At 41.8% G+C, this 27,612-nt stretch overlaps 1 protein-coding gene across 1 annotated transcript in view; it reads left to right on the top strand.

Annotated features, from left to right (window-relative positions):
- Positions 1-27,206, top strand: part of LOC128686029 (phospholipid-transporting ATPase ABCA3) — a gene marked incomplete at its 3' end in the record, with an annotated part of 363,040 nt that extends 335,834 nt beyond the window's left edge. Inside the window, 2 exon segments of the mRNA XM_070083443.1 lie at positions 25,646-25,881; positions 26,594-27,206. Of these exon segments, the coding sequence (XP_069939544.1) occupies positions 25,646-25,881; positions 26,594-27,206 (849 nt within the window).
- Between the last annotated feature and the right edge of the window lie 406 nt (positions 27,207-27,612).

Raw genomic sequence — 27,612 nt, forward strand, 5'->3', positions numbered from 1 at the left:
CGTTGGCGTTTCGCTCTATTTCGTGGCCAGAATTTGTTTTGTACTCTGAAGAAGATTTAATTTCCTCGTGTTTACCATATCTGAGTAATTGAAATTTCTCATCGTTGAACTTCATATTATTTTCTGCAGCCCACTGAAAGATTCGGTTGATGTCCACCTGGAGCCTTGCAGTGTCTGCAATGGAAGACACTGTCATGCAGATTCGGGTGTCATCTGCAAAGGAAGACACGGTGCTGTGGCTGACATCCTTGTCTATGTCGGATATGAGGATGAGGAACAAGATGGGAGCGAGTACTGTGCCTTGTGGAACAGAGCTTTTCACCGTAGCTGCCTCGGACTTTACTCTGTTGACGACTACTCTCTGTGTTCTGTTAGTGAGGAAATTCTACTGGATTAGTATAGTTGTTTGGCTTTCTTTATTACTTTGGTGAGAACTGATGAATAGTGTTTAAGAATATCTTTGTGTATTAAGCCCTGTCTATATTGCTTTTCATATTGGTGTTTCTTGTCAATGGATTTCAGAATGGTGCTGGTTAGCCATGGGCAACCAAGCCGTTTGTTTGTGATCTGTTTCGTTTTTATAGGACAATGTTTGTTGTATAGTCTAAGTAATTTGTTGAGAAAAATGTCTGTCCAGTCATCAATACCATTGGCCTTGGAGAATTCTGTAGGCCAGTCAACAGTCTCTAGGTCAGCTGTGAACTTCCTTATTGAGGCCTCATCAAGGAGTCTAAATGAGACTTTGTTGTATTCAAGTGGTGGTTTACTAATGTTTGTCAGGAGAAAGGTAGGGTAGTGGTCTGTAGTGCTATCTGTGATTATCCCTGATTTGAGGGGGGCTAGTATATTGGTCCATATGTGGTCTATTATGGTTGCACTTGTCTCAGTGAGCCTGGTTGGTTTAGTTATTGTTGGTATGAGAAGTGTGTTGTTCATATTGTTGATGAAATCAGTTACAGGCTGATCATCTAGTAAGCCAAGGTTGATGTTGAAGTCTCCAGCTAAGAGAAGGTGGTGTTTATTCATTTGTCTGTTTGTTATTAGTGACTTTAATTTCTCACTGAAATTTGGGATGTTTGTGTGAGGTATCCGATAAATGGCACCGATTGTTATAGGTGTCTTAAGGTTTTTTACAGTAAAATTAGCAAAAATGTATTCCCCATATTCATCACTAAAGCAAGTGGTGCTAATACAAGATAATTAGTTAGAGTAATAGAGTGCAATACCACCCCCAACTTGGTTTGGTCTGCAGTTGTGAACTGCAGTGTATCCTGGTAGAGGGTAGATATCTATTGTGTCCTGCTTAAGCCAGTTCTCAGTAAGAATAATGCAGGAGAAGGGTGACTTTAGTGATTCAAGGAGTGCCAGGAGGTCATCATAGTGTTTGCTTAAGGACCTGATGTTGTAAAGTACTGATAGTCATTTAGCATTGTTTAGGATAGTGCTGGCTTGTGATGCTGTGTAATAAAGGCAGTTACTTTCCAATAGGTTTTGATTGGGTGTCAGATTATGGAGGTTTAGATCAGGGTCAACATGATCAATCATCTTCTAGGTTTAAATTATGGTTATTTATATCCTGAGTTGTGTGTTGAGTTCTAGTACTGATATCTGTAGTGGTGGGAAGCTTGGATAAGTATATAGCTAGAGTATTTTGGTCATGTATAGTCACTACTACACATAATGAAGTTGATGTTGTCTATGTGTTGTGCTGGAATGAACTAAAGTACAACTAGGTGTAAACTAGTAATATAAAAATACAAATTAAAAATAGAACAAGACTCTCACTTGCAATTGCACTAAGGTCTAATATAATGACTTTTGTGGAGTCTATGTTTTCAGCTAGAATGAGCTATAGTACAACTAGATTTAATCTAATAATATAAAAATACAAATTAAAAATAGCACCAGTCTCTCACTAGTAATTGCACTATGGTCTAATATAATGAATATGGTATTGACTGTGTATTGAGCTACAATGAGCTATAGTACAACTGAGTTCAATCTAATAATATAAAAATGGCACAAGACTCTCAATTGTAATTGCACTAAGGTCTTATATAAGTTGTTTACAAGAATTAGAGTATAACTAGATTTAAATTGACAAGATAAAATACACAAGTTAAGGTAGCAAAAGAATAATAAAAAAAATGATAAAAATGAAAATGGCAATGACTTGCTTATAATATGCTAGTAAGATGGTAGACAGGATAATATAAAAGTTGTAGTTGAAAATACTAGTTTAAAAAAGTATAGAATAAAAATGGTCAATAAAAGAAGTTTACAATAAGTTTGATCAATATAGTTTAAAGCAAAATTGGGCAATAATAGGGATTTTAGAATAAAATTGGGCAATTGTGTATTTCTTAAAGTGAGGTAGAATTGTTGAGGACAAGTTATGGTTAGTTTATAATAAAATAAGATAGAACAGTGATGTGGTAAGTTGTAAAAAAGGAGATAGATTCTGTAGATATTAAACACAATTAAGACTATGAGGTAGAATAGTCGTTGAATACAACAATGACAATCAAAAGTAGTTGGGGTATTAGAATTTTAGGGGGGCACAAATTTATGACAATATAACACTAACTGTGGACTTTGGATATTATCTGCACTTTACTCTGATTCTGTTAGTCCAGCCTCACTTAGGAATGTTTTAAGGTCATGTTCTGTAGAGATGAAGTATCTCTTCCCAGTGGGCTGTTTCCTAACTGCGATTTTTCCATCCCTCACAAAGCACTGGTGGATTTTTTTGGGCATAGCATAATTTTCTTAGCCGATAAAGAAGGTTTTGTCTTGTTTTGGTAAGGCACTCATTGACGTAAACATCAGTTTTCATAGAAATAGATGTTTTTAGTAGGTTGTTTCTTTGTAGGCTAGTTTGGAATTTTAACAGCACTGCTTTTTTTACCTGCTTGGTAGCCCATCAGTTTACAATCCTTTATGTCATCACTACGTATGTTAAGGCGAAGGTGGTCCTTGATAAGCTGCAGGGTGGTCTCCATGCAGGTTTCTTGGGTGACTGTGGCTGGGAGATGTTTGCTGTTAACTACAACAGCGTCAGATAGCTGCTGTTGGTCATTATGGTCTTGGAAGTTGGTTATGACATTGGCAAGTTGTTGGTCCACTCTTGATCTTTCCTCTGTAATGTTGGTAGTAAGTAGGGTGACTTGGTCTTTTAGAGTGTTGATGGTGTCTAGGGACTGGGTGTGGGTGTTGCTTTGTTGTTCCAGAGTGTCTAGTTTATGTTCAAGAGCAGTGATCTTGTTGAGGTAATCTGCATTGCTAGCTTTTAGTTCCTGCATTTCTTGAGTTAGTTTGGTGATCGTTTGGTTCTGAATCGTAAAGAGTTTAGCTATTTCTGGGTCGGTGATCTTCTTGACATCAAATACTGGGAAGGAGTTATCTTGGACTGTGGCGGCGACCATGTTTGTTGTTGTCTGTCGTGTGTTGTGGTGGTGCCGGTGGGTGATGAGGGTTGTGTCCTGGCTGGCAGTACCACAAGTTTTCCTCGTGTTATTACTGCTCTCACCTTTGATGTTAGGAGTCCTTAGCTGGTTACTGGATCTTATTTTATTGCTCTGACCCTTGTCCATTGGCTGTGGCTTCGGGTGAATAGTAGGCGATGGGTGATGGGTGAATGTTGTGGAGTATCACTTCAGTGGCAGCGGGGTAGGAGGTGGTAGTACGAGTCCTATTAGTTGGTGATTTGTCAACTTTTGGGAGATTTCTGCAGTTGATTTATATCATTCTGGGTATCCACACATGTTAGTGTTATGTGGGTCTTGATTAGGTCATCACTGGGCTGCTGGAAACCTCAGGTAGAAGTAAAAATAGGGGACAAGGTTCCTGTTGCCGCTGCCACTGCCACCTGATGTGGGAGGAGGCTTCTTTGAATCTGAATAGTTGACTGAGGCGGACTTTTACTAGGTTCACCTTTTTGGTCACGTGAGATGTGGAGTGTCGCAATCTGTCGATCTCGTAACATAGGATTTTGTACTTCTGATGGAGATACCCCCTTTGTCTTCTATGGTTGATGCAAAACAGCCGATGGTGCTGACGAGTATTTTATCTGGGTTAGTTGTGATTCTCCATTTGTTCTCCCAGTTAGCTGTTCTTCATAGTTCCTAATTCATTTTCTCTATTACTCTCCTATGCTTGTTTATACCTGATATGGAGGTGGATGATACTACATGGATAGCATCATCTGCAAATTGGGTGATGATGGTATCATTGAATTCAGGCTGGGGGAGATCGTTTACATATATATTGAATAGTATGTGGCTGAGGCACTAGCCATGCTTTACTCCAGCTGTCGGCATGAAAGGTGCTGCTGACTTTCCGTTGAAGGTGGGGATGATGCTTCTACCTGTTAAGATGTTGTATATGAGCCTGAGAAAGGTCCAGTTGTGGTCTGGGAGGTCGCCAAGTTTGAATATGAGTCCATCGTGCCACAGACTGTCGAAGGCTTTGTATACGTCCCTAGTTGCAATTCAGGCAAGCTTCCCTTGTTTCCCCAGGTTGTCCACCACATCAAAGATGATATTTATAGCATCTTGTGTTCCGCAGTGGGACCTAAATCCAAACTGCTTTTCGGTGAAGAGATGGTGGAATTCCATGTAGTAGTTCAGTCTGTAAGAGATGATTTTTTCGAAGACCTTGCCAATGACTTCCAGTAATGAGATAGGTCTGTAGTTCTATGCTTTCCAGTTGTCCTTGTTGGGTTTAGCAATGAAAATCATCCTTTCTGTCTTAAATGCCACTGGGAAGTGTTCAGACGCCAGGACAGCATTACCAGAGACATCTTGCAGTTACGGGGCAGGTACTTTAATTGTTTTGCTGTTATGCATGAGGGGTCAGGGGCCTTATTTCTTATTTGGCCGATGACTTGGGTCATTTCCCTGAGGGCAATTGGCCTGATGAGAGGGTGTTCGTTTTCGAGGGAAGATGTATCAGTTAATGGTATTAGGTAGAAGTCTTCCCAGTTTTCGTCCTGCCATTGATTGACCTACTGGTAGTGGTTGTTGTTATATCTTCTACTATCACTGTGTGAGAGAATTTTCTCCCACACTTCACCCAACAGCTTAGCTTGGTCTTGTGGGTTCTCGATAAGGGCAGTCACTTCCTCACCGTCTATGTCCGTGGAGTGTGTAAGGTGTTGTATGGGTGCAGGTTTAGCCCCCACTAGCCTACAAATCTTACTCCAGAACCGTTCTGGACGGTGTTTGTATTAGCCTGGAGAACAAGATATTTCCATATTTCTCTTTTGTGCTGGGTGATTAAGGTGGTTAATTCTCTCCTCATCCTTTGCAGTACAGCCCGTGTGGGCTGTCCCATGTGGAAGTGCCTACTACACTCTGCTTGGTAATTATTCATGTGGTCCTTTATTTCCCTGGTTGGTTTGTATAGCTGGTAGATCTTTGAAGTTGTTAGTTCGCAACATGCCTCTGTGGCCTCAGTAATTCTTTCGTGAAGGGAGTTGATTGCCTCATCTATTGCCATAATGAGTTGGTTCTCAAGAGAAATAGTGGTTGTTTCCTCGGTAGTCCCTGAAGGGGCTAAAACCTAGTGTTTTCAGGTTGGGTTTAGGGTGGGTGGGTATGTGGAATGGCAAAGATTGAAGCTTTATTATGACAGGAATGTGGTCTGAACCGACATTACCACCTGGTGAGACTCTGCAACAGGTCACAGTCACTGTTGGTGAGTACTACGTCGGGTGTCCCTGGGTGGGGCCCACATATGGCATGAAGAATGGTCCATTGAAAGATAGATTTCTTGCTGCCATAATATTGAACAGCTGTTTCCCTTTTGGTCACCTAGCAGCAGGGTGATGGGCATTAAAGTCACCTGCTAGGACTGTAGGGATATTTCTACTGAGTAACCGGTGTAAGCGAATGGACTCTATGTACGGCTGTCTGAGGGGAAAGTAACCTGTTCCCAATATAAGCTGCCCATATGAGGTCGACAGTTCTATCACTAAGATGGTGTATTCGTCGACTTGGATGTTACGGAATGCTAGACCCTGCTTCACTAGGACAGCCACTCCACTGTAGGGCCCTCTGGATTTCTCGAGTGTTGAATAACCAGACAGTTTTATATGTTGGTCTGGTCTGGTTGCTGTCTCGTTTAGAAGGATAATGTCCGGACTGTGGTTGCATAGTCCTGCTTCAAGGAGGTAGTAGTTGTTGAAGAAGTATTGGATGTTGATTTACAAAATCGTGATCCCCATTTTTTTATGTTTAGCGTTGGTGTTGCATACAGAGAGTGGGTGTCTGAGGTAATAGCCGCCTGGTGTGTGTTTGTATGCTCACTCTGCTGGATTCATTGGAGGAAGGAAGGTTGTAGTTCTGAGTGGTTTTCTTGGAGCAGAATAGGAGGTCCTCCTCAATAATGCTGGTAATGGTAACATCAACTGACGATACAGACTCGTCTTCTGACACCAGGGACACATCAGAAGCTTCGTTCTTTAGGCGTACTAGGCCATCAATCCCGTCCACTTAGGGAATGGGAGACATTGGGTTCTCTACATTGAAGGTTATACTGTGGAGCTGGGATGGTTGCCCTGCGGCTGTTTCACTCAGAGCAGCAGTGGAACCTGATTGGTCATTCTGGTCAGCCTCTATGGTGGTGGGTTGTGTAACAGTGTTTGGTGCAAGTGCAGGAGTCATTGCTTCCCTGCTAGGGGTTGGTTGGTTAGGTGTGGGTGCTTGGGGAAGAGGGAACTCAACAATGAGTGCATTTTGTCAGGGATGATAATGGCTGAGGCTCCATTTACTACTAACATCTCGTTGAGGAGAGTAGAACAGAGCTGGTTATTGCCCCTTGCCAAGTCTCTGGCCACCGTATACATAACAGTATCCTTCATTACCCCTTCTTGGATGGACCCTGGAGAAATAGGGTAGGAGGGTGGACTTGGGGCTTGGTGTGAGCCGGGATTAGGGTGGGGGGATGAGGGGGTGTGGGGGTCCAGACATTGTTGTTTGTAGAGGTGGCAATAGGAGCCCTGCCAGAGCTCGGTAGATTGGGGAAGGATTCTTGGGACAGCACGGGAGGTGACTGTGTAGTGGTTTTCTTGGCAATCGCTAGTTTCTTGTTGTCCAGAATTTTCTGAACTGTAGCAGTAGCGGACGAGGATCAGGTAAGATTTCAAGAAGATTTGGACAGGCTTCAAGCCTGGTCCTGGAGCTTAACCCCAGTAAGTGCAAAGTTATGAAGCTTGTGGAAGGACAAAGAAGACAGCAGTTGGAGTACAGACTAGGGTATCAAAAGCTGCAAACCTCACTTAAGGAAAAGAATCTTGGGGTGAGCATTATACCGAGCACGTCCCCTGAGGCTCACATCACTCAAATTACTGCTGCTGCGAATGGGCACCTGGCAAATCTGAAAATAGCATTTTAACATATAAATAAGGAGCCATTCAAGACACTGTACACCGGATATGTTTGGCGAGAAGAGATGCATAGTCCTCCCCACCAACTCCATTGCCAAACACGTTTCCAACATCTTTTCCAATACCTCATTCCAAGTATCTACCTCCACAACCACGACCATCAAGGACATTACCAGTAATAGACAGGACAAACTTCCATCCTCTGCAGGGGTATACATAATCCCTTGTAATGACTGCAGCAAATTATACGTGGGCGAAACATCAAGAGACCTCCAAACACGTATCTCAGAACACCAATATGCAAGCAGGTCTGACGATCCAAGGAATGCCTGTGTACAACACCGTAATTCACACAACCATTTAATAAACTACAGAAACTCAAGACTTATCGCCACAGAAGACAACACTCAATACCGAAGAATCCTGGAAACATCGCTTATCTCAATATCCGACAACTTCAACCAGAACAATGGCTTCTATAACATAGCTGAACCACTTGCCAAGAAACTTCTTCATCGCTATCCCACATAAGAACATAGGAATGGAACAACATTGCAGAAGGTCTACTCACAAACTTATCCAATCTCCCTTCCAAGCTACCCAAGATTTTAGACTCTATAACCCCACTCGGTAGATCATCAGATGCAGCATTCTCCACCTGACCCAGCATTCTGAACCTGACTATAAATACTCGCGTACCTTCCACCCCAGGTAGATCTGTTTGTGACTTGAAAAAGCTCACTGTATGGGCGAAACGTTGTCAATAAAGAATTACATTATACTGCATATGTGTTTATATTTCCATTGTGTCGGTATTTTATACCATTTATTTCCATCTTTGAATATATTGTAGAGCTAACACTGGAAAGTGAAGCATCGTGAGAAGGACAGGAGAAGCCAAACTACAAAAGAGAGGACTACACAGATATGTAGCAATTCCTGCATGAGGTGCAGTGGGCAAGAGAACTGAAGGGAAAGACAGTAAATGAAATGATCCATCACATAACTACAAAGTGCAGAGAGGCAGAGAAGTTCGTACCCAAGGGCAACAGAAACAATGGAAACACCAAAACGAGCCCTTGCTTCACCCGCAGGTGTATAGAGGCCAAAGCTGAGTGCACTAGACTATGGAGAAAGTATACAAGATAAAGGAAGGGAGGCCCATCGGCAATACGAGAATGATATAGCATCGAAAGCCAAATCTGATCCTAAGCTGTTGTGCAGCAACATCATGGGGCAACAATAGTCAAGGACCAAGTAGTCAGGTTGAGGAAGGAGGGCTAATCACAAGAAACGACCAAGAAGTATGTAAGAAGCTCAATACAAGATTTAGGGAGGTATTCTCAGTGGAGACAAATAGGACTCCAATAAACTGGGATGGTAAGGCATACCAATAAGTGCTGGACACACTACACACTCAGTAAATGAGATGATGGAATATGTGCCAACATTATGCAAGGAAGCAGAGGAGGTGAAGAGACTGCTAAGCGATCTAGATACGTACCTCAAAGGTGGTGGGACCAGACAACATCTCTCCTTGGGTCCTAAGACTGAGCAGAAGCACTGTGTATGTCGCTAACAACAATCAAAACAAGGCGACTACCTGAAGTGTGGAAGACAAGAAATATAATGGAAGTTTTTAAGAAAGGAGATAGACAGGCAGCATTAAACTACAGATTATTGTTAATGACATGTATAATAATAATAATAATAATAATAATAATAATAATAATAATAATAATAATAATAATAATAATAGCTTTATTTACTACAAGTACATATACAAGGTATACAGGCCTAGCTAACATCAGTGACATACTACTATACAGAAAGCCGCTTCTCATGCAGAGCATTTCGTGCAAATTAGGACAGTTTTGTTCCAGGATGCGACCCACACCAGTCGACTAATGCCCAGGTACACATTTTACTGATGGGTGAACATAGATAGTTGGTGTAAGGAAACATGTCCGGTTTTCCACCCTTTCGCTGGGAATCGAACCCGGACCCTCACCGTGTGAAACGAGAGCTTTTGCCACCAGGCCACGGGGCATGCAAAGTCACAGAGAAAATTATCAGAAGAGCAGTGGAGCACCTAGAAAGAAATGAGCTCATACAGGATAACCAGCATAGTTTGAGGGAGGGGATATCTTGTGTCACAAACCTACGACAAGGCAGTGGAAATAATACATGCGAGAAAAGGGTGTGTAGACTGCATTTTCTTGGAATGTTAGAAGAATTTTGACACAGTTCCACACTGTACAGTACAAGTATCAAGAGGAGCAAGCAAGAATCACAGGAAAGGCACTGAAATGGTTCAGGGAATACTTGACAGGAAGGAAACAAGGAGTGTTGGTACGTGACGAGGTGTGAAACTTAGCACATGTGACGAGTGAGACTCCACAAGGGTCAGTCCTAGGGCCAGTGCTGTTTCTGGTATATGTAATTGACATGACAAAGGCAATAGATTCAGAGGCGTCTCTGTTTGCAGACGATGTGAAGCTTGTTGGAACTTATTCGGTCCGAGAAGTCCCAACGGGGAAAAAACACACCGTTCGAGGGCCCTTACACCCACCCAAAACACAAACACACTCACCCAGGTTGGCGAAGGTGGTTGGAAGGTACCTCTTAATTGGTAGATTTACCCTTCAGGGAAGAAGTAGGTAGTTTATACTGTTAGTACACTAATATTAGGATTATTGAGGCAACTGTCAGCGTGTCAGCGTGCCTCGTTGTGCTCCCGGTTTTCTGGTGTTTTCACGGTCGCTCTTACGTGCTAGAACTTTAATTTGTGTCATCAATCCTATACGATACATCCCTCTAGCGCCTGGAACCAATCTTGGGCGGAAAACATTATATACTGAGTAAAAAAAGGAGAATTGTGTGCACTACCTAACAGAGTTTACTGCCAGAGGGGAATCATAGGCCTGTCCCGTGTGGAAAAATAATAATATTGAACTTTGTGTCAGAGGAAAGAAAGTCTCCCTGAAAGCATTGAGTATACATAGTGTATAGTGTATACTACAGTGGCTCCCTAGTATATTGATGATAAAGGCTAAAGTGTCATTTGAAAACAGGTGAATTTGTAAATGAAGTGATAAGCCTAAAGAGGCAGGTGCCAGAAGTCGCCAGAAACTTACCACAGGTCAGCTGTTTTTAATAATCTTACTGGCCTGCTAGTGTACTCGCATATAATCTAGTGATACCAGTGAATAGCAGAATACAGTGTTGTAGTAACAACTAACCAGTATTATAATGGTACTTAGTGGAGTGGAGTGACTTTCATTAGTTTCTTTTTCTTGAAATACCAGACGTTACTGTGAATTTCATATAACCTGTAGTTACCAGCGGTCGCAATATACACAACGAGAAGCAATTATTACTACAGAAAAAGCGCCCTTCCTCCAAAATTTGCACCAGTCAACTATAGTGATAATATAGCATTTATTGTGGTGGAGACGGAAAAAAAAAATAGAGAAGCTAGATACAGCGATTGATAAACAAAGGTGGAGGCTCGACCGTTCGTCATTGTAGGAGTGCCAGCAGTCACCGGCTCTTCAACACGCAAGTTATACTTTTGTATCAATCAAATCACATATTACTCGGGTAGATAATTTCCAGTAGATCCTTCATGTGTTAGCTCAAATCACCGACCAGTATGGTTTAAATAAGTGACCCACTGATCAGATCAGATAGACTGGTCCGAACCCTTGACTGGTCCGAACCCTTGACTGGTCCAAACCCTTGACTGGTCCGAACCCTGGACTGGTTTCAAACGGTTTCGTTGTGCACCACCTAACAGGTTATTAATAGAATATTCAAGAGGTTGCTAGTAGAATTGCAGTAAATCAACCATTCAAATCATTATGAAGCTGTGTGTAGTCTGTGGTCAGTCAAACAAACGGGCTTCCACATGCATAAATTGTCATTTCTGTGGAAATTGGTGTCACGCCCCTTGTGCAGATATCCAAGAACTAGCTACAAGCAGTATTAAAACAGGGAAGTGTTTTTGGGTATGCCCAAATTAGATAAATCTGTGGACTAAAATCACAAGGGTATTAAAAGAGGTCAACATCAAAGCTGCTTTCATAGAAAACCTGGAAGCTTTCTACAACAGATGGGAACATAAAAAGTCCGGGCTGAATGGTACTGCCCTTGATACTGGCCATGTAGTCAGAAACTGTAAGGCTGGAGATGATGTCCTGATAGTCAGTAAATGGGGGGCTGATAGTGCTGTCCTGGGAGACAGTAATGGGGAAGCTGGAGGTGCTGTCCTGGGAGACAGTAATGGTGAAGCTGGAGGTGCTGTCCTGGGAGACAGTAATGGTGAAGCTGGAGGTGCTGTCCTGGGAGACAGTAATGGTGAAGCTGGAGATGCTGTCCTGGGAGACAGTACTGGGGAAGCTGGAGATGCTGTCCTGGGAGACAGTAATGGTGAAGCTGGAGATGCTGTCCTGGGAGACAGTAATGGTGAAGCTGGAGATTTTGTCCAGGTAGTCGGGAATTATACGCAGGAAGGAATACATATGAATGACCTCATAGGGGACAGGAGCCATAGTAGGGAAACAAGTGTAGTCAAAGATAAGATAAAACCAATATTGTAAACTAGAAATACCGCAGGAAATAGCAAACAAGAGAACTCCACTAGCAATAGTGAGGATATATTACCAAAAACAAATGGTGGGAGCTCCATTGTTGGTGCTAGGGAGGATAGAAGTAAGACAGGGAAACATGCACCAACAGGGAATACAGTCACAGAAACCCAAGGCAAACGGAAACCAAGCCTGTGCACATACTATGCACTTGGTATCTGCTGGCATGGGAAATCTGGAAAAACAGATGGGACGTGCAACTATGACCACCCTAGAAAATGCCATGCCCATATGACAACAGGAAAATGCAAACTCCCTTCCTGTAAGCTTTTTCACCCTGAACTGTGTACCTCTTCAGTACAGGAAAGACTGTGCTATAACTTAAATTGCCAGGCATACCATCTAAAGGGGACAAAAGGATACAAAACATCCAGGCCATGGGAAAACCTGGGTAGCCACAGCCACTCAAGAGGGAGAGGTTTTTTAGTGCCAGGAAGGAAAAAAAACTGGCAGGAAATGGCAGAAATCGTACACCAAATCCAGTCATTCCTGGAGTGGAACCACAGTCGATGGCCTCCACTCCAAACCAACAGATACAGATACTAATGCCGGAAAAAAAATCCCCCCCCAGTACCAACAATACCACCAGTCCGATAACATTCTTCTTTGCAAATATACAGGGTCTAAAGCCAGCAACAAACAACAAAATACCTTTCATCCGTGGACTGCTTGCAGAGGCAAAGGCAATGTTCGCGGCTTTCACCGAGACCCACATAAAGGATCACTTGGACAACGAAATATGGATCCCAGGTTACAACCTATACAGATGTGACAGAGTGAACAGGCAAAAGGGGGGGGTTGGCCTGTACATTGCAGAGTCACTTGTTTGCACAGAACTGCTAAATGCCTCAAATGATGTAGTGGAAGTTTTAGCAGTAAAGGTCGAGAACCAAAACCTAGTCATTGTGATAGTCTACAAGCCTCCGGATACAACATCCCACCAATTCCAGGAACAGCTGTTAAAAATTGACCACTGTCTGGAAAACCTTCCAGCTCCTGCACCCAACATCTTGCTCCTGGGGGATTTCAACTTAAGGCACCTAAAATGGAGGAATATAGCAAATAATATTGTTGCAGTAATAACACCAGGAGGCAGCTCTGATGAAAACTCACACTCACGCGAGCTTTTAAATCTCTGCACAAAATTCAATTTAAACCAGCAAATAATAGAGCCTACTAGACTGGAGAATACACTAGACCTCATCTTCACTAACAATGATGATCTGATAAGAAATATCACCATATCAAAAACAATATACTCAGATCACAACATAATTGAGGTTCAGTCATGTATGCGCGGAGCCCCAGACCGACATAATGAGATTAGTCACGAGGGAGCATTCACCAAATTCAACTTCAATAACAAAAACATAAAGTGGGACCAAGTAAACCAAGTCCTAACCGATACAAGCTGGGAAGATATACTAAGCCTCCTGTATAGAGTCAGAAAACTTAAGCGAGAGAATAATGACACAATACACCAATGCTTCACACGGGATGGGAAAATTCTAGTTAGGAAAACAAATGTAGGTCAACTGTACACAATCACGAACGAGAATGATCTATCACGATTTCTCAGGGATACTAATCTTGCAGAGAACAACTAAACAATGTCCAACCTAAAAGCCTACGTAGTGTAGTGTACGTTTTGCTCCATTATTGTTCAAATTTCATTGTACAATCTCTTAGTAATTAAATAATCAACTACCTCATTTTGTGATTTTACTAGTAAGCATAAGTCACCTTATGTGATTTTCTTATTTAGTATTGTTCGCTTAAACATTAGCTGAATTGATACTTTCTCTGTCCATATTACTACCTAATATTTTTTAAATACTATCAATTGATATTACTTACTAAAATTAATAAATATCATTTTTACTATAATTTCAATTTACTCTTAACATTTTTGACATTTAATAACCATTACTTGTCTAATTACCTTAACCTGTTTTAATACCACATTTACTATCCTAGATTACTCTTAATTACCTTGTACTGCCATATAACCTCAAGTATAACTACCAGTGCAATATTGAATGAAATAAACATTACTTTTTCACTTTTTTGTAATCATTATTACTTACTAAAAATTTTATTAAACACCATTTTTACTACCAGTCAATTTTACTTTTGTAGATTAAACATTATTTTATACTTCCCATAACATTTTGTAGCCAAATTTTCAAGTTTTTATATTCAACCCCAACCTTTATATTATCCCTTGTACCTGTGTACCTGTCTGCCCTCTTACTATCATATTATAACCAAGACATTACCACTGTTTTTTTTTTTTTACTATCATTCTTTTGGTACTTTAATTGTGAATTTTATTTTGTCAATTTAAATCTAGTTATAATCTTGATCTTGTCAACAACCTATACCAGACTCTAGTGCAATTGCAAGTACCATTTCAATTTGTATTTTTATATTATAAGTTTATATTATAATTCCTACCATCTGTAGATTTAACTTTGCTTACCATTACTTAATTTTAGTCCCTTATATATTTTCTCCTTTATTTTAGCTTTATATAACTATCCTAGTTTATATATTCACAATTGTTAAAATAATCAAGGTGCTATTCTTAGGTGCTAAAGTAGAATAAGTTCACAATTTTGCCATTATATTCCAAAGCTCATTTATTTGATTACCACTTTATTGTTCACCACAACCTATATTAGTCCCTTTTATAATATAATTTTATACTATAATTCTAACTTTAAAAAATTACCTTTATAGTACTACCTACTACCATATTCCCAAGCTCCACTATTTGATCATCACTTTATTTGTATTAGTCCCTTAGCTCACTATTTTACATTTGTTAAATAATCTAGGTGCTATTTTTTTAGCTTAAGACTATTTACTTTGTTTTATACTTAATTCAAACTATAGATTCACTACAAATCTTATGATTACAAGCATTGATCCTGATACCAACCTCTTATCTAATGACTTAAATGAATCAAACAGTTACTGTAATTACTACACTGCAGAGCAATCAAAGGCACTTCTCAGTGCCAACAACAACATAACTATCTTTAACTACAATATCAGATCTTTAAGCAAGCATTACGATGACCTCATAGCATTACTAAATTCCTTACATGCCAATATGTCCATCATTACACTAACTGAAACCTGGCTAAAGCCTGATAGTACAGATGTCTATTCCATTCCTGGATACACAGCCATACACAACTGTAGGCCAGACCAACAAGGGGGTGGCACAGCCATATACTACTCAGACCAACTACAATGTATCACTAATACTTGCACAAGGGATGAACATGGGGAATATATAATAGCTAAATTCAAATCCAAGTACCTACAAAAACCTCTCACATTGATAAACATCTACAGAGTTCCACAGTCAAACATTAGCCAATTTAGTCAAAATCTAGGAAGTATGATAACTGATGCACGCATGAACAAAGATCACTTACTACTCTCAGGTGACTTCAATATAAATCTCCTGCAAGACCAGGACCCACACGTTACTGAATTCACAAACACAATGAATAACTGTATGTTACTACCAACAGTAACAAAACCTACAAGAGTTACAGAGACTAGTGTTTCCCTACTTGACCACATCTGGACCAACACCATATCCCCTTTAAAATCAGGCATAATTACAGATAATACCACAGACCACTACCCTACTTTCCTCATAACAACTCTTGGTAAACTACCCCAAGACACTACTAAAGTCACCTTCAGACTTCACAATGAGGCAGCCATTAATAACTTCACAACAGCAATAGCAAACATCGATTGGCACACTGAGCTAGAAACCTATACAGATATTGACGAATGTATTAATAATTTTCTAAAAAAGACCCAATACCTCTATAACAAGCACTGCCCTAAAAAAACTAAACAGATGACAGCAAAGAGACTGAACAGTCCCTGGCTAACACCCAGCATTCTCAAATCCATAAATACAAAACACCAATATGAAAAACAGTACAGAATGGGTCACATAACCAGAGACCAAACAAAACGTTACTCGTCAATCCTAACCAGCCTGATAAGAAGGGCAAAAAAATTGTATTATGAGAACAGATTATCCAACTTACGAGGTGATATAAAAAAGACCTGGAAAACCCTATCAGAAATTCTGGGAACAAAAAAGATATCACGAAATAGCGAAATAAAATTAGCAAAATCAGATGAACCCCAACTCCCACCAACAGAAACAGCAAACAGACTCAATGATTTCTTCTCCACTATAGGACAAAACCTTGCCAATAAAATCCCAAGCTCAGATACCCCACCAAATGACTACCTCACCGGCAACTACCCGAACACTCTGTTCCTAGCTCCGACTAACCCATATGAAGTCTCCCTTATTATCAACGCACTAAAAAACAAGGCAGGAGATTTAAATACCTTACCACCCTTTATATACAAAAAAGTGTCACAAGTGCTATCACCAATCATTGCAACACTCTTTAACAAATCCATTGAATCCTCCACCTTCCCTACAGTACTCAAAATAGCAAGGGTCACCCCGATCCACAAAGGAGGAGACCAAACAGAGTTGAATAACTATAGGCCAATATCCAACTTACACCCTCTCTCAAAAATCTTTGAAAAATTAATTCATAAACGAATCTACTCCTACCTTATCTCCCAAAACATACTCAACCCCTGCCAATTTGGATTCAGGCCTAATAAAAATACTAATGATGCTATTATACACATGCTAGAACATATATACACTGCAATAGAGAAAAAAGAAGTCCCACTGGGGATCTTCATTGACTTACGTAAAGCTTTTGATACAGTTGACCATGACTTGCTCCACGTAAAATTGTCACACTATGGTATAAGAGGGCACTCCCTCAACTACCTCAAGTCATACCTCAGCAACAGAAGCCAATATGTGTACGCAAATGGGGCAAACTCTTCTGCGCAACCAATTACAGTTGGTGTCCCACAGGGAAGTGTCCTTGGCCCTCTTCTCTTTCTCCTATACATAAATGACCTTCCAAATGCTTCGCAATTACTCAAACCCACACTATTTGCAGATGACACTACATACGTATTCTCTCACCCGAGCCCAGTCACGCTAGCCAATACTGTAAATACCGAATTACAGAAAATATCTACCTGGATGAGGACTAACAAACTTACACTAAACATTGACAAAACCTACTTCATTCAGTTTGGTAACAGAGCTACAGATGTCCCTCTTAACATAATGATAAACGGATCACCTATCACAAAACTAACAGAGGGAAAATTCTTAGGAATCCACCTTGATAATAGACTCAAATTTCATACACATATACAACACATCTCTAAGAAAATTTCCAAGACTGTAGGCATACTATCGAAGATACGGTACTATGTTCCACAGTCAGCCCTCCTGGCCCTATATCACTCTCTTATTTACCCCTATCTCACCTATGGAATTTGTGCATGGGGCTCAACAACAATTAACCATCTCAGACCACTAATTACTCAACAAAAGGCTGCAGTTAGAATGATAACAAATTCTCACAACAGGCAGCACACTCCACCAATATTCAATACACTAAACCTACTCACCATACAAAACATCCATACTTATTACTGCACCTATTACATACATAGAACACTTAACTCTGATATTAACCCTCCCCTCAAACATCTCCTTGCCAACCTCAACAGAACACATGACCATAACACAAGGCACAGATCACTCTTTGATGTTCCTCGTGTCCATCTCACACTATGCAAAAACTCAATGCACATAAAAGGCCCTAAAATCTGGAATTCACTACCTGTAAATATAAAAGAAACACTACCTGATTATAAATTCAAGTCTCTTCTCAAAGATCACTTACTCACCCAAAACCAAATAAATACTGAATAACTGAACCTTATAAATTGTATATCTTAAATGTTTCTCACAATTATATCATATAAATGTTAAACCTAAAACCGAATCTAACTTTATTATTTTTTAAATACACTACCTAACAGAATCACTACCTAACTGAATGCAACAATATGACCTGTCTTTGTAATACTCACTTGTGCTTTATAGTAATCTGTTTACATTAATGTTTTATCACTGATTTCATCATTGCTTAGTTAATCTTAAGTTAATTTTAAGCCAGCCCGTAATGCTATGCATAGTATAAGTGGCTTTGGCATACTGCTCTTACCTGTATTTTTTTGTACCTCTGTATGTGTGCACAAATTGAAAATAAATAAATAAATAAATAAATAAATAAATAAGCAACACAGACCCCAACTTATGCCTAGAACAGATTAACTCGGTAGCACTCGATGTATGCACAAGGCTTATTCCTCTAAGAAAAAGGAGGAGTAGATGTAAAACAGAAAGAGACAGGCGCTCCCTTTACAGGCGACGGAAAAGAATAACAGAGCGGCTAAAAGAGGTCAATATATCTGAAATGCGTAGGGAGACACTGGTCAGAGAAATAGCAAGCATCGAACTTAAGCTAAAAGAATCCTTTAGGAGTCAGGAATCGCGGGAAGAACTAAAAGCCATAAATGAAATCGAAAGAAACCCAAAGTATTTCTTCTCCTATGCCAAATCAAAATCGAGAACAACGTCCAGTATTGGGCCCCTACTTAAACAAGATGGGTCCTACACAGATGACAACAAGGAAATGAGTGAGCTACTCAAGTCCCAATATGACTCAGTTTTTAGCAAGCCGCTAACCAGACTGAGAGTCGAAGATCAAAATGAATTTTTTATGAGAGAGCCACAAAATTTGATTAACACAAGCCTATCCGATGTTATCCTGACGCCAAATGACTTCGAACAGGCGATAAATGACATGCCCATGCACTCTGCCCCAGGGCCAGACTCATGGAACTCTGTGTTCATCAAGAACTGCAAGAAGCCCCTATCACGAGCCTTTTCCATCCTATGGAGAGGGAGCATGGACACGGGGGTCGTCCCACAGTTACTAAAAACAACAGACATAGCCCCACTCCACAAAGGGGGCAGTAAAGCAACAGCAAAGAACTACAGACCAATAGCACTAACATCCCATATCATAAAAATCTTTGAAAGGGTCCTAAGAAGCAAGATCACCACGCATCTAGAAACCCATCAGTTACACAACCCAGGGCAACATGGGTTTAGAACAGGTCGCTCCTGTCTGTCTCAACTATTGGACCACTACGACAAGGTCCTAAATGCACTAGAAGACAAAAAGAATGCAGATGTAATATATACAGACTTTGCAAAAGCCTTCGACAAGTGTGACCATGGCGTAATAGCGCACAAAATGCGTGCTAAAGGAATAACAGGAAAAGTCGGTCGATGGATCTATAATTTCCTCACTAACAGAACACAGAGAGTAGTCGTCAACAGAGTAAAGTCCGAGGCAGCTACGGTGAAAAGCTCTGTTCCACAAGGCACAGTACTCGCTCCCATCTTGTTCCTCATCCTTATATCCGACATAGACAAGGATGTCAGCCACAGCACCGTGTCTTCCTTTGCAGATGACACCCGAATCTGCATGACAGTGTCTTCCATTGCAGACACTGCAAAGCTCCAGGCAGACATCAACCAAATCTTTCAGTGGGCTGCAGAAAACAATATGAAGTTCAACGATGAGAAATTTCAATTACTCAGATATGGTAAACATGAGGAAATTAAATCTTCATCAGAGTACAAAACAAATTCTGGCCACAAAATAGAGCGAAACACCAACGTCAAAGACCTGGGAGTGATCATGTCGGAGGATCTCACCTTCAAGGACCATAACATTGTATCAATCGCATCTGCTAGAAAAATGACAGGATGGATAATGAGAACCTTCAAAACTAGGGAGGCCAAGCCCATGATGACACTCTTCAGGTCACTTGTTCTATCTAGGCTGGAATATTGCTTCACACTAACAGCACCTTTCAAGGCAGGTGAAATTGCCGACCTAGAAAATGTACAGAGAACTTTCACGGCGCGCATAACGGAGATAAAACACCTCAATTATTGGGAGCGCTTGAGGTTCCTAAACCTGTATTCCCTGGAACGCAGGAGGGAGAGATACATGGTTATATACACCTGGAAAATCCTAGAGGGACTAGTACCGAACTTGCACACGAAAATCACCCACTACGAAAGCAAAAGACTTGGCAGACGATGCACCATCCCCCCAATGAAAAGCAGGGGTGTCACTAGCACGTTAAGAGACCATACAATAAGTGTCAGGGGCCCGAGACTGTTCAACTGCCTCCCAGCACACATAAGGGGGATTACCAACAGACCCCTGGCAGTCTTCAAGCTGGCACTGGACAAGCACCTAAAGTCAGTTCCGGATCAGCCGGGCTGTGGCTCGTATGTTGGTTTGCGTGCAGCCAGCAGCAACAGCCTGGTTGATCAGGCTCTGATCCACCAGGAGGCCTGGTCTCAGACCGGGCCGCGGGGGCGTTGACCCCCGGAACTCTCTCCAGGTAAACTCCAGACCTAAGACCTTAACATAGGTAGTGATAGGCCGAATGTAGGCAAACACTAGGTTATGTTAGCTAGGGAGAACTGGCAGCCCAAGTTTGAACGACGAGGCGCGGGTCTTGAAGACACCAGAGCTTCCTTCTAAGACTAGACACCATCTGAACAGCACGTGCCGTGATCAGCAGGCGGCGCCCCCACGTGTCTTCACATATTAGACCTGGGGAAATCTGGTGGAGGCACCTCGATATACCGTAGATGTCCTCCTCCATCAGGCACATACAGTAAGACAAGACCTCCCTTTTTTCTTAGGATCCTGGCCAGTGTCTGGGGAAAATTGCGAGTGAGTCGTGCTGTGGCCTTTGTGCAGCTGGCAGTTTATGACCAGTACGTACTTTTGTCTCTTGTCAACCTAGAAGCTAGTGTCCGTTTCTGCATAGTTATACTAGGGGATACACACCCCCTTGGATACAGGAACTTCTGAGGTGCAGGCAGGTCACTAACATCGATTGAATATTGCAGGAACTAAGGCTCCCGGTTGCACGTGGTTTCTGAGGGGAAGTCCAAAGGGGCTAAGCTTAGGGAGGTTGAAGACCAGAATAGATTCTACATCACCAAGTAAGTTAGTTCTTTAAACGTGCATGCAGGCGAGATTTCTTGTAACATCAGTCATTTATGAAAATCTGGCCTATAAGCCACTGGTGAGGCTGAGGTACCGACCTCAGAGCTCGGTGTCAACAGAGCTTGCCAGGGTAGGTGACTCACTTGGAGGTAGTCCAGACAAATTTTCCCAAAGCTCATGCAGAGAATTCAAGCGAACGAGGATCAGGTAGGACCACATAGGGTTCTGGACAGGCTGCAAGCCAGGTCCAACAATTGACTTCTGGAGATTAACCCTACCAAGTGCAAAGTCATGAAGGTTGGGGAAGGTCAAAGAAGACTGCAAATGGAGTACATGTTAGGGAAGAGTGGCAAAGGCTGCAGGCCTCTCTGAAGGAAAAGGATCTTGGGGTGAGTATAATACCGAGCACATCTCCTGAGGCGCACATCAACCAAATAATTGCTGTAACATATGAGTGTCTGGCAAACCTAAGAATAGTATTTTGACACCTGAGTAAGGAGTGTATCAAGACATTGTACACTGTGTACATCAGGACCATATAGGAGTATACAGCGCGAGTATTAAATTAATTCCTGGTCAAGCATGTTAAGAAATTAAAGTGCCAAGGCTTGCAACAGTACTAGTCTGAGAGCTAAAGAGTATACCAAATGAAGAGAGGTTAGGGGAAATCATGTAGATAAATAGTTCAGAGAACCGACGAGTTGATAAATTAGACATATGTGCAACACTTGGGTATCTTTATTGAGGAAAGGTATCGCCACACAGTGGCTGCATCAGTCCTGTATAAAGACTAGTGTTGAAAATTAGACGGAGTTTGAGATAATCAGTCCCTCAGCCTGGAGTCAATGTAATCAGTCCATCAATCATGAAAAGAATACAGAATATGCGCAAAGTGACTTATGTACTGTAGACAGGTGAAGTGAAGCAGTCGTAGGCGATATAAGAGTGGACAAATCCACATGAGGAAGTAGGTCATGCACATAGGTCATGCAAGTGAAGATTCCCTGTATCAAGATCCCAAGATGTTGCTGTGTCTGACAGTAATGTAGATAAATAGTTCATAGAACCGACAAGTTCATAAAATAGACAAATTGATGGACTGATTACATCGACTCCAGGTTGAGGGACTGATTACCTCAAACTAATTATGATCTTCACCATTATTCTTTGTATAGGACTGACGAAGCTACTGTGTGGCAAAACGCGTCCTCTATAAATATACCCAAATGTTGCACATGTGTCTAATTTATCAAGGGAAATCATCCTGACCTCACTGGAGGACAGTAGGAATAGTGGGTTATGATAACAACATACAAAATACTGAGAGGAATTGACAAGGTGGATAGGAACAGAATGTTTCAGAGACAGGACACAGAAACAAGGAGTCACAACTAGAAGTTGAAAACTCAGATGAGCCAGAGAGATGTTAGGAAGTATTTCTTCAGTCACAGAGTTGTCAGGAAGTGGAACATTCTGGAGAGTGATGTAGTGGAGGTAGGATCCATACATAGTTTTAAGAAGAGGTATGATAAAGCTCGTGGAATAGGGAGTGGGTAGACCTAATAGCGACCAGTAAAGAGGTGGAGCCAGGAGTTGTGACTTGACCCCAGCAACCACACACACACACACACACACACACACACATGTAAGGCTTACGCGGCAGTGCAAAGCTACTGGTTGTGGGTGACTTCAATCACAAAGAAATTGACTGGGAAAACTTGGAGCCAAACAGAGGCCCAGGAAAATGGAGGGCTAAAATGTTAGAGGTAGTACTAAAAAACCTCATGCATCAATATGTTAAGGACACTACCAGAGAGAAAGAAGAGGACGATCCAGCAAGACTGGATCTTCTATTCACCTTGAGCAGCTCAGACACTGAGGACATCACATACGAAAGGCCCCTCGGAGAGTGATCACGTGGTCCTGAGCTTCGAATACAAAGTAGAATTACACGTAGAGAGGGAAGTAGGTAGGACAGCATGAATGAAGCGAAACTACAAAAGAGGTAACTACACAGGCATGAGGAACTTCCTGTACGAGGTTCACTGGGAAGAGAATTGACAGGAAAATCAGTAAATGAGATGATGGAATATATGACAACAATATGCAAGGAAGTGGAAGAGAGGTTCGTACCGAAGGGTATCAGAAACAATGAGAAGGTCAAGACGAGCCCTTGGTTCACCCAAAGGTGTAGACAGGCAAAAGCTAAGTGCACTAGAGAATGGAAGAAATATAGAAGGCAAAGGACACAGAAAAATAAGGAGAATAGTCGAAGAGCCAGAAATGAATGTGCATAGATGAGGAGGGAGGCCCAGCTGCAATACGAAAATGCCATAGCAGTGAAAGCCAAATCAAACCTAAAGCTGTTGCCCAGTCACACTAGGAGAAAAACAACAGTTAAGGACCAGGTAATCAGGCTGAGGAACTGAGGGGGTAAGGACCCCCAGAGAGCCGGTGTGGTGGGTTACTCCTTCAAGCACTAAACACAATACATATAACCAAGGAGGGAGTGAAGAGACTATGTGAACTAAATACTTCAAAGGCGATGGGGCCAGACAATATCTCTCTGTGGGTCCTGAGAGAGGGTGCAGAGGCGCTCTTTGTGCCCCTAACAACAATCTTCCACTGTAGTCCCAATTTTTAAGAAAAGAGACAGGGACACAGAGTTAAACTACCAACCTGTGTCACTGACATGTGTAGTATGCAAAGTCATGGAGACGATTATCAGAAGAGTGGTGGAGCACCTAGAAAAGGAAGAGCTTATTGACGACAGCCAGCATGGTTTTGTGAAGGGAAATCCTGTGTCACAAACCTACTGGAGTTCTATGGCAAGGTGACAGCAGTAAGGAAAGAGAGAGAGAGGGGTGGGTAGACTGTATTTTCCTGGACTGTAAGAAGGCTTTTGACACAGTTCCACACAAGAGATTAGTGCAATAGCTGGAGGACCAGGCAGGTATAACAGGGAAGGCACGACAATGGATCAGAGAATACCTGACAAGGATTATTATTATTATAATCAAAAAGAAGCGCTAAGCCACAAGGACTATACAGCACCTGACAAGGAGGAAACAATGGTACGTGACGAGGTGTCAGAGTGGGCGCATGTGACGAGCAGGGTTCCACAGGGGATAGTCCTGGGAACGGTACTGTTTTTGGTATAAGGGAATAACATGATGGAAGGGGTAGACTCTGAAATATCCCTGTTTGCAGACGATGTAAAGTTAATGAGGAGGATTTAGTCGGATGAGGACCAGCGAGTGTTGGTATGTGATGAGATGTCAGTGGGCATATGTGTCGAATGGGGTTCCACTAGGGTTAGTCCTAGATCCAGTAATACTTCTTGTATATGTAAATGAAATGGCGTAAGGGATAGATTCAGAGGTGTCCCTGTTCGCAGATGATGTGAAACTAATGAGAGACTACAAGTAGATGAGGATCAGGTAAGGTTACAAAGGGATCTGAACAGGCTGCAAGCCTGGTCCGACAAATGACTTCTTTAGTTTAACCCCAGCAGGTGCAAAGTTATGAAGCTTGGGGAAATACAAGCAAGACCACAGAGTACAGTTTAAGTGGTGATGCTGCTGATGATGTGGTGAGGTGATGTTGTTGTAGGTGATGATGGATGTAGTAGATGGATGGTTGAGGCGCGATAGCAGTTTCGTGGTAGTAAATGATAGTGTAATGGTAGTTGGTAAAATGCTGGTGATGTGTGGTGGAGAGGAGTAAGCGTGGGTAGTAATGTTGGTAGGAGGAGGAGGAAGATGAGGACGAGGAAGAGAATGAAAAAGGGAGAGGGTAAGGAAGAGATGTTAAGGGTTGGGGAAATTATAATTGACTAATGTCTTAAAGTGTAAATATGAAATAAAGGGATGAGAGAAAAAAAAATGATGGTAAAGATGGAACAGCAGAACATATGCCTGAGCGAGTCAGCCAAGAGCAGGGCAGGCAGATCATTGCAGACCGATCAACTCTGAAAAACACTTACCGATCAGCTGGATGTGATCGTTGTTGATTCACTAAGGGGTACCTGAACATACAGATCATAGAAGGCAAAAAAGTGAATCGTAAAGTGCTGGACCATGCAGATACCTTTTCCACTACTGTTAGTTATTATTTATGGTCCTGCATGTTTTATAACCCTTGAGTTACTGTTAGTGACTGTGTCTTTATTGAACAAACCAAGGTGGTTGGTTGAGAGTGACCATGAGTGGTTGTCAGCGAGACTGCTTGTTTTCTAGTGTTAGAGACATGTGTGGTAACTGACTATGAGTGACTGTTAGTTATCCCTGACAGAATTTATTAAACACCAATGATTAGTATGTGTTTATGGATTCTGATGTTTTTAGGGCCTCTGGATTCTTTTTTTGTTTTTATTACTGACTGGTTGTTCGCGAACTAGAGCAGTTATTATTCTTGAGTGGCTCTTAGTGTCTGTTAGTGTGACACTCTTATTTTCATGCCTTGTATGATCCCTTTTAGGTCAGTGTTCTCACAAATATAATAAAAGCTAGTCTCGTCTGACCTTAACGAGCGTCATGTTAAATGTTTGTGATGTCTGACAGATGTGCCAGATGATGCCACGCTGTTGGTGTGCGGTCTGTCTAAGCGGTTCATGACATCAACCCACCCTGCAGTCAACAACATCAGCTTCAGGGTAGGACGAGGTGAATGTCTGGGCCTGCTGGGGGTCAACGGTGCTGGCAAAACCACTACATTCAGGATGCTGACGGGGGACGAGAAACCTTCAGGAGGTGATGCCATGATTGATAATATTTCACTCCTGGGTAGAACAAGCACGGTAAGAAAATTTTTAAGTAGTCTCGGGCTTATTTTATTTATCCATAGAAATATGAAAGTTTAATTTCACGTGTACAGTGAATCATCCTACTCTTCTAATTTTCCTTCCTGGAATTATCTGTTCGGAAAAAAAAACTCAACTAACTTTTTGTATCGATAATTTTACCGTCACATAAGGTAATACAAACAAATCGCCTTGTCTTGTATATAGAGAACTTAGCAGTTTCATGGCATGTAACAACACAAACAGGCGATAAAATTTATCAGATGTGACTAAAGAAACTGATGAAAGAGAGATTTACAGAGAAAAAACAATGGGTGAACAATCTCGTTCCTGAATCATGAATGGTCTGGGAATTATGCAGCTTGTCTAAAGACCTTCCTAAGAAAATCAGACTGAAATAGGGATTTTGTCATAAGTAGTTCCCAAGAAAATCTAAAACAAAATTCTGTTCATTTTCAGTGGTTATCCCTGATGTTATTCGTCAGTCTTTAACTTTTCTCTTATCCAATCTTCATTATTTTCTTTATATACTGCATATGTCACCTGCATCTTTCTGTTAATATTTTGGAAAAAATATGTTCCACCTCATTATAGACAGAACAAATTCTCTTCACTGTTTTTACTTTATCCTATAAGCTGATCTTCATTTTTTTTTCCTTATATCCATGCAGTTTGATTTTGTCATTGTTATGTGTGCCTTTCCTTACAGTTTGTGCAGAAGATAGGATACTGTCCTCAGTTTGATGCTATACTGGGGGAACTTACCGGCTTAGAGATGCTGACACTTGTGGGCAGACTGCGAGGGGTCAGCGAAGGTCGTATGAAACATACTGTTAGATCACTGGTGTCTCTTGTGGGACTGACAGAGTGTGCAGAACGACCCTCTTCCACGTACTCTGGTGGCAACCGCAGGAAACTGTCGACAGCCATGGCACTTGTGGGATCCCCTCCTCTGGTATTCCTGGACGAACCCACCTCAGGAGTGGACCCTGCCTCCCGCCGTCGTGTCTGGGCAGCCATCAGGAAAGCCATCGACAACGGCCAGAGTGTGGTTCTCACCAGCCACTCCATGGAGGAGTGTGAGGCGCTCTGCTCCCGTATTATAATAATGTCCCGAGGCACATTACGCTGCGTCGGGTCTACCACACATCTTAAAGCCAAGTTTGGTCAAGGCTACAGTCTGCACGTAAAGCTAAGGACTTACGCCCAAGACAAAGACTGGCAGAAGGCAGACGAGGCGGTATACGACGTTAAAGTGGCAGATTTGAAGAATATTATCAGATATTACCTTCCGGGAGCTTCTCTTACTGACCAACATAAGGTGAGTTACATTGCTTCAGAAGCCCACTTGACCAGTTAGGCTCAATAATAACCAAGTGTTGTCTATACTTAATCCTACAAACGTGTGCTGTTCGATATCCACCCATGTTGGATACAAAGGCGTACCGCGGTGTGCACAGCTAGACAAAGTATATAAATTAAGAAAGCTTTATGTATACCTGGAGTTTACCTGGAGAGAGTTCCGGGGGTCAACGCCCCCGCGGCCCGGTCTGTGACCAGGCCTCCTGGTGGATCAGAGCCTGATCAACCAGGCTGTTGCTGCTGGCTGCACGCAAACCAACGTACGAGCCACAGCCCGGCTGATCAGGAACTGACTTTAGGTGCTTGTCCAGTGCCAGCTTGAAGACTGCCAGGGGTCTGTTGGTAATCCCCCTTATGTGTGCTGGG

Source organism: Cherax quadricarinatus, chromosome 9 (assembly GCF_038502225.1).
Source record: "Cherax quadricarinatus isolate ZL_2023a chromosome 9, ASM3850222v1, whole genome shotgun sequence".
In the NCBI taxonomy this organism is placed as follows: domain Eukaryota; kingdom Metazoa; phylum Arthropoda; class Malacostraca; order Decapoda; family Parastacidae; genus Cherax; species Cherax quadricarinatus.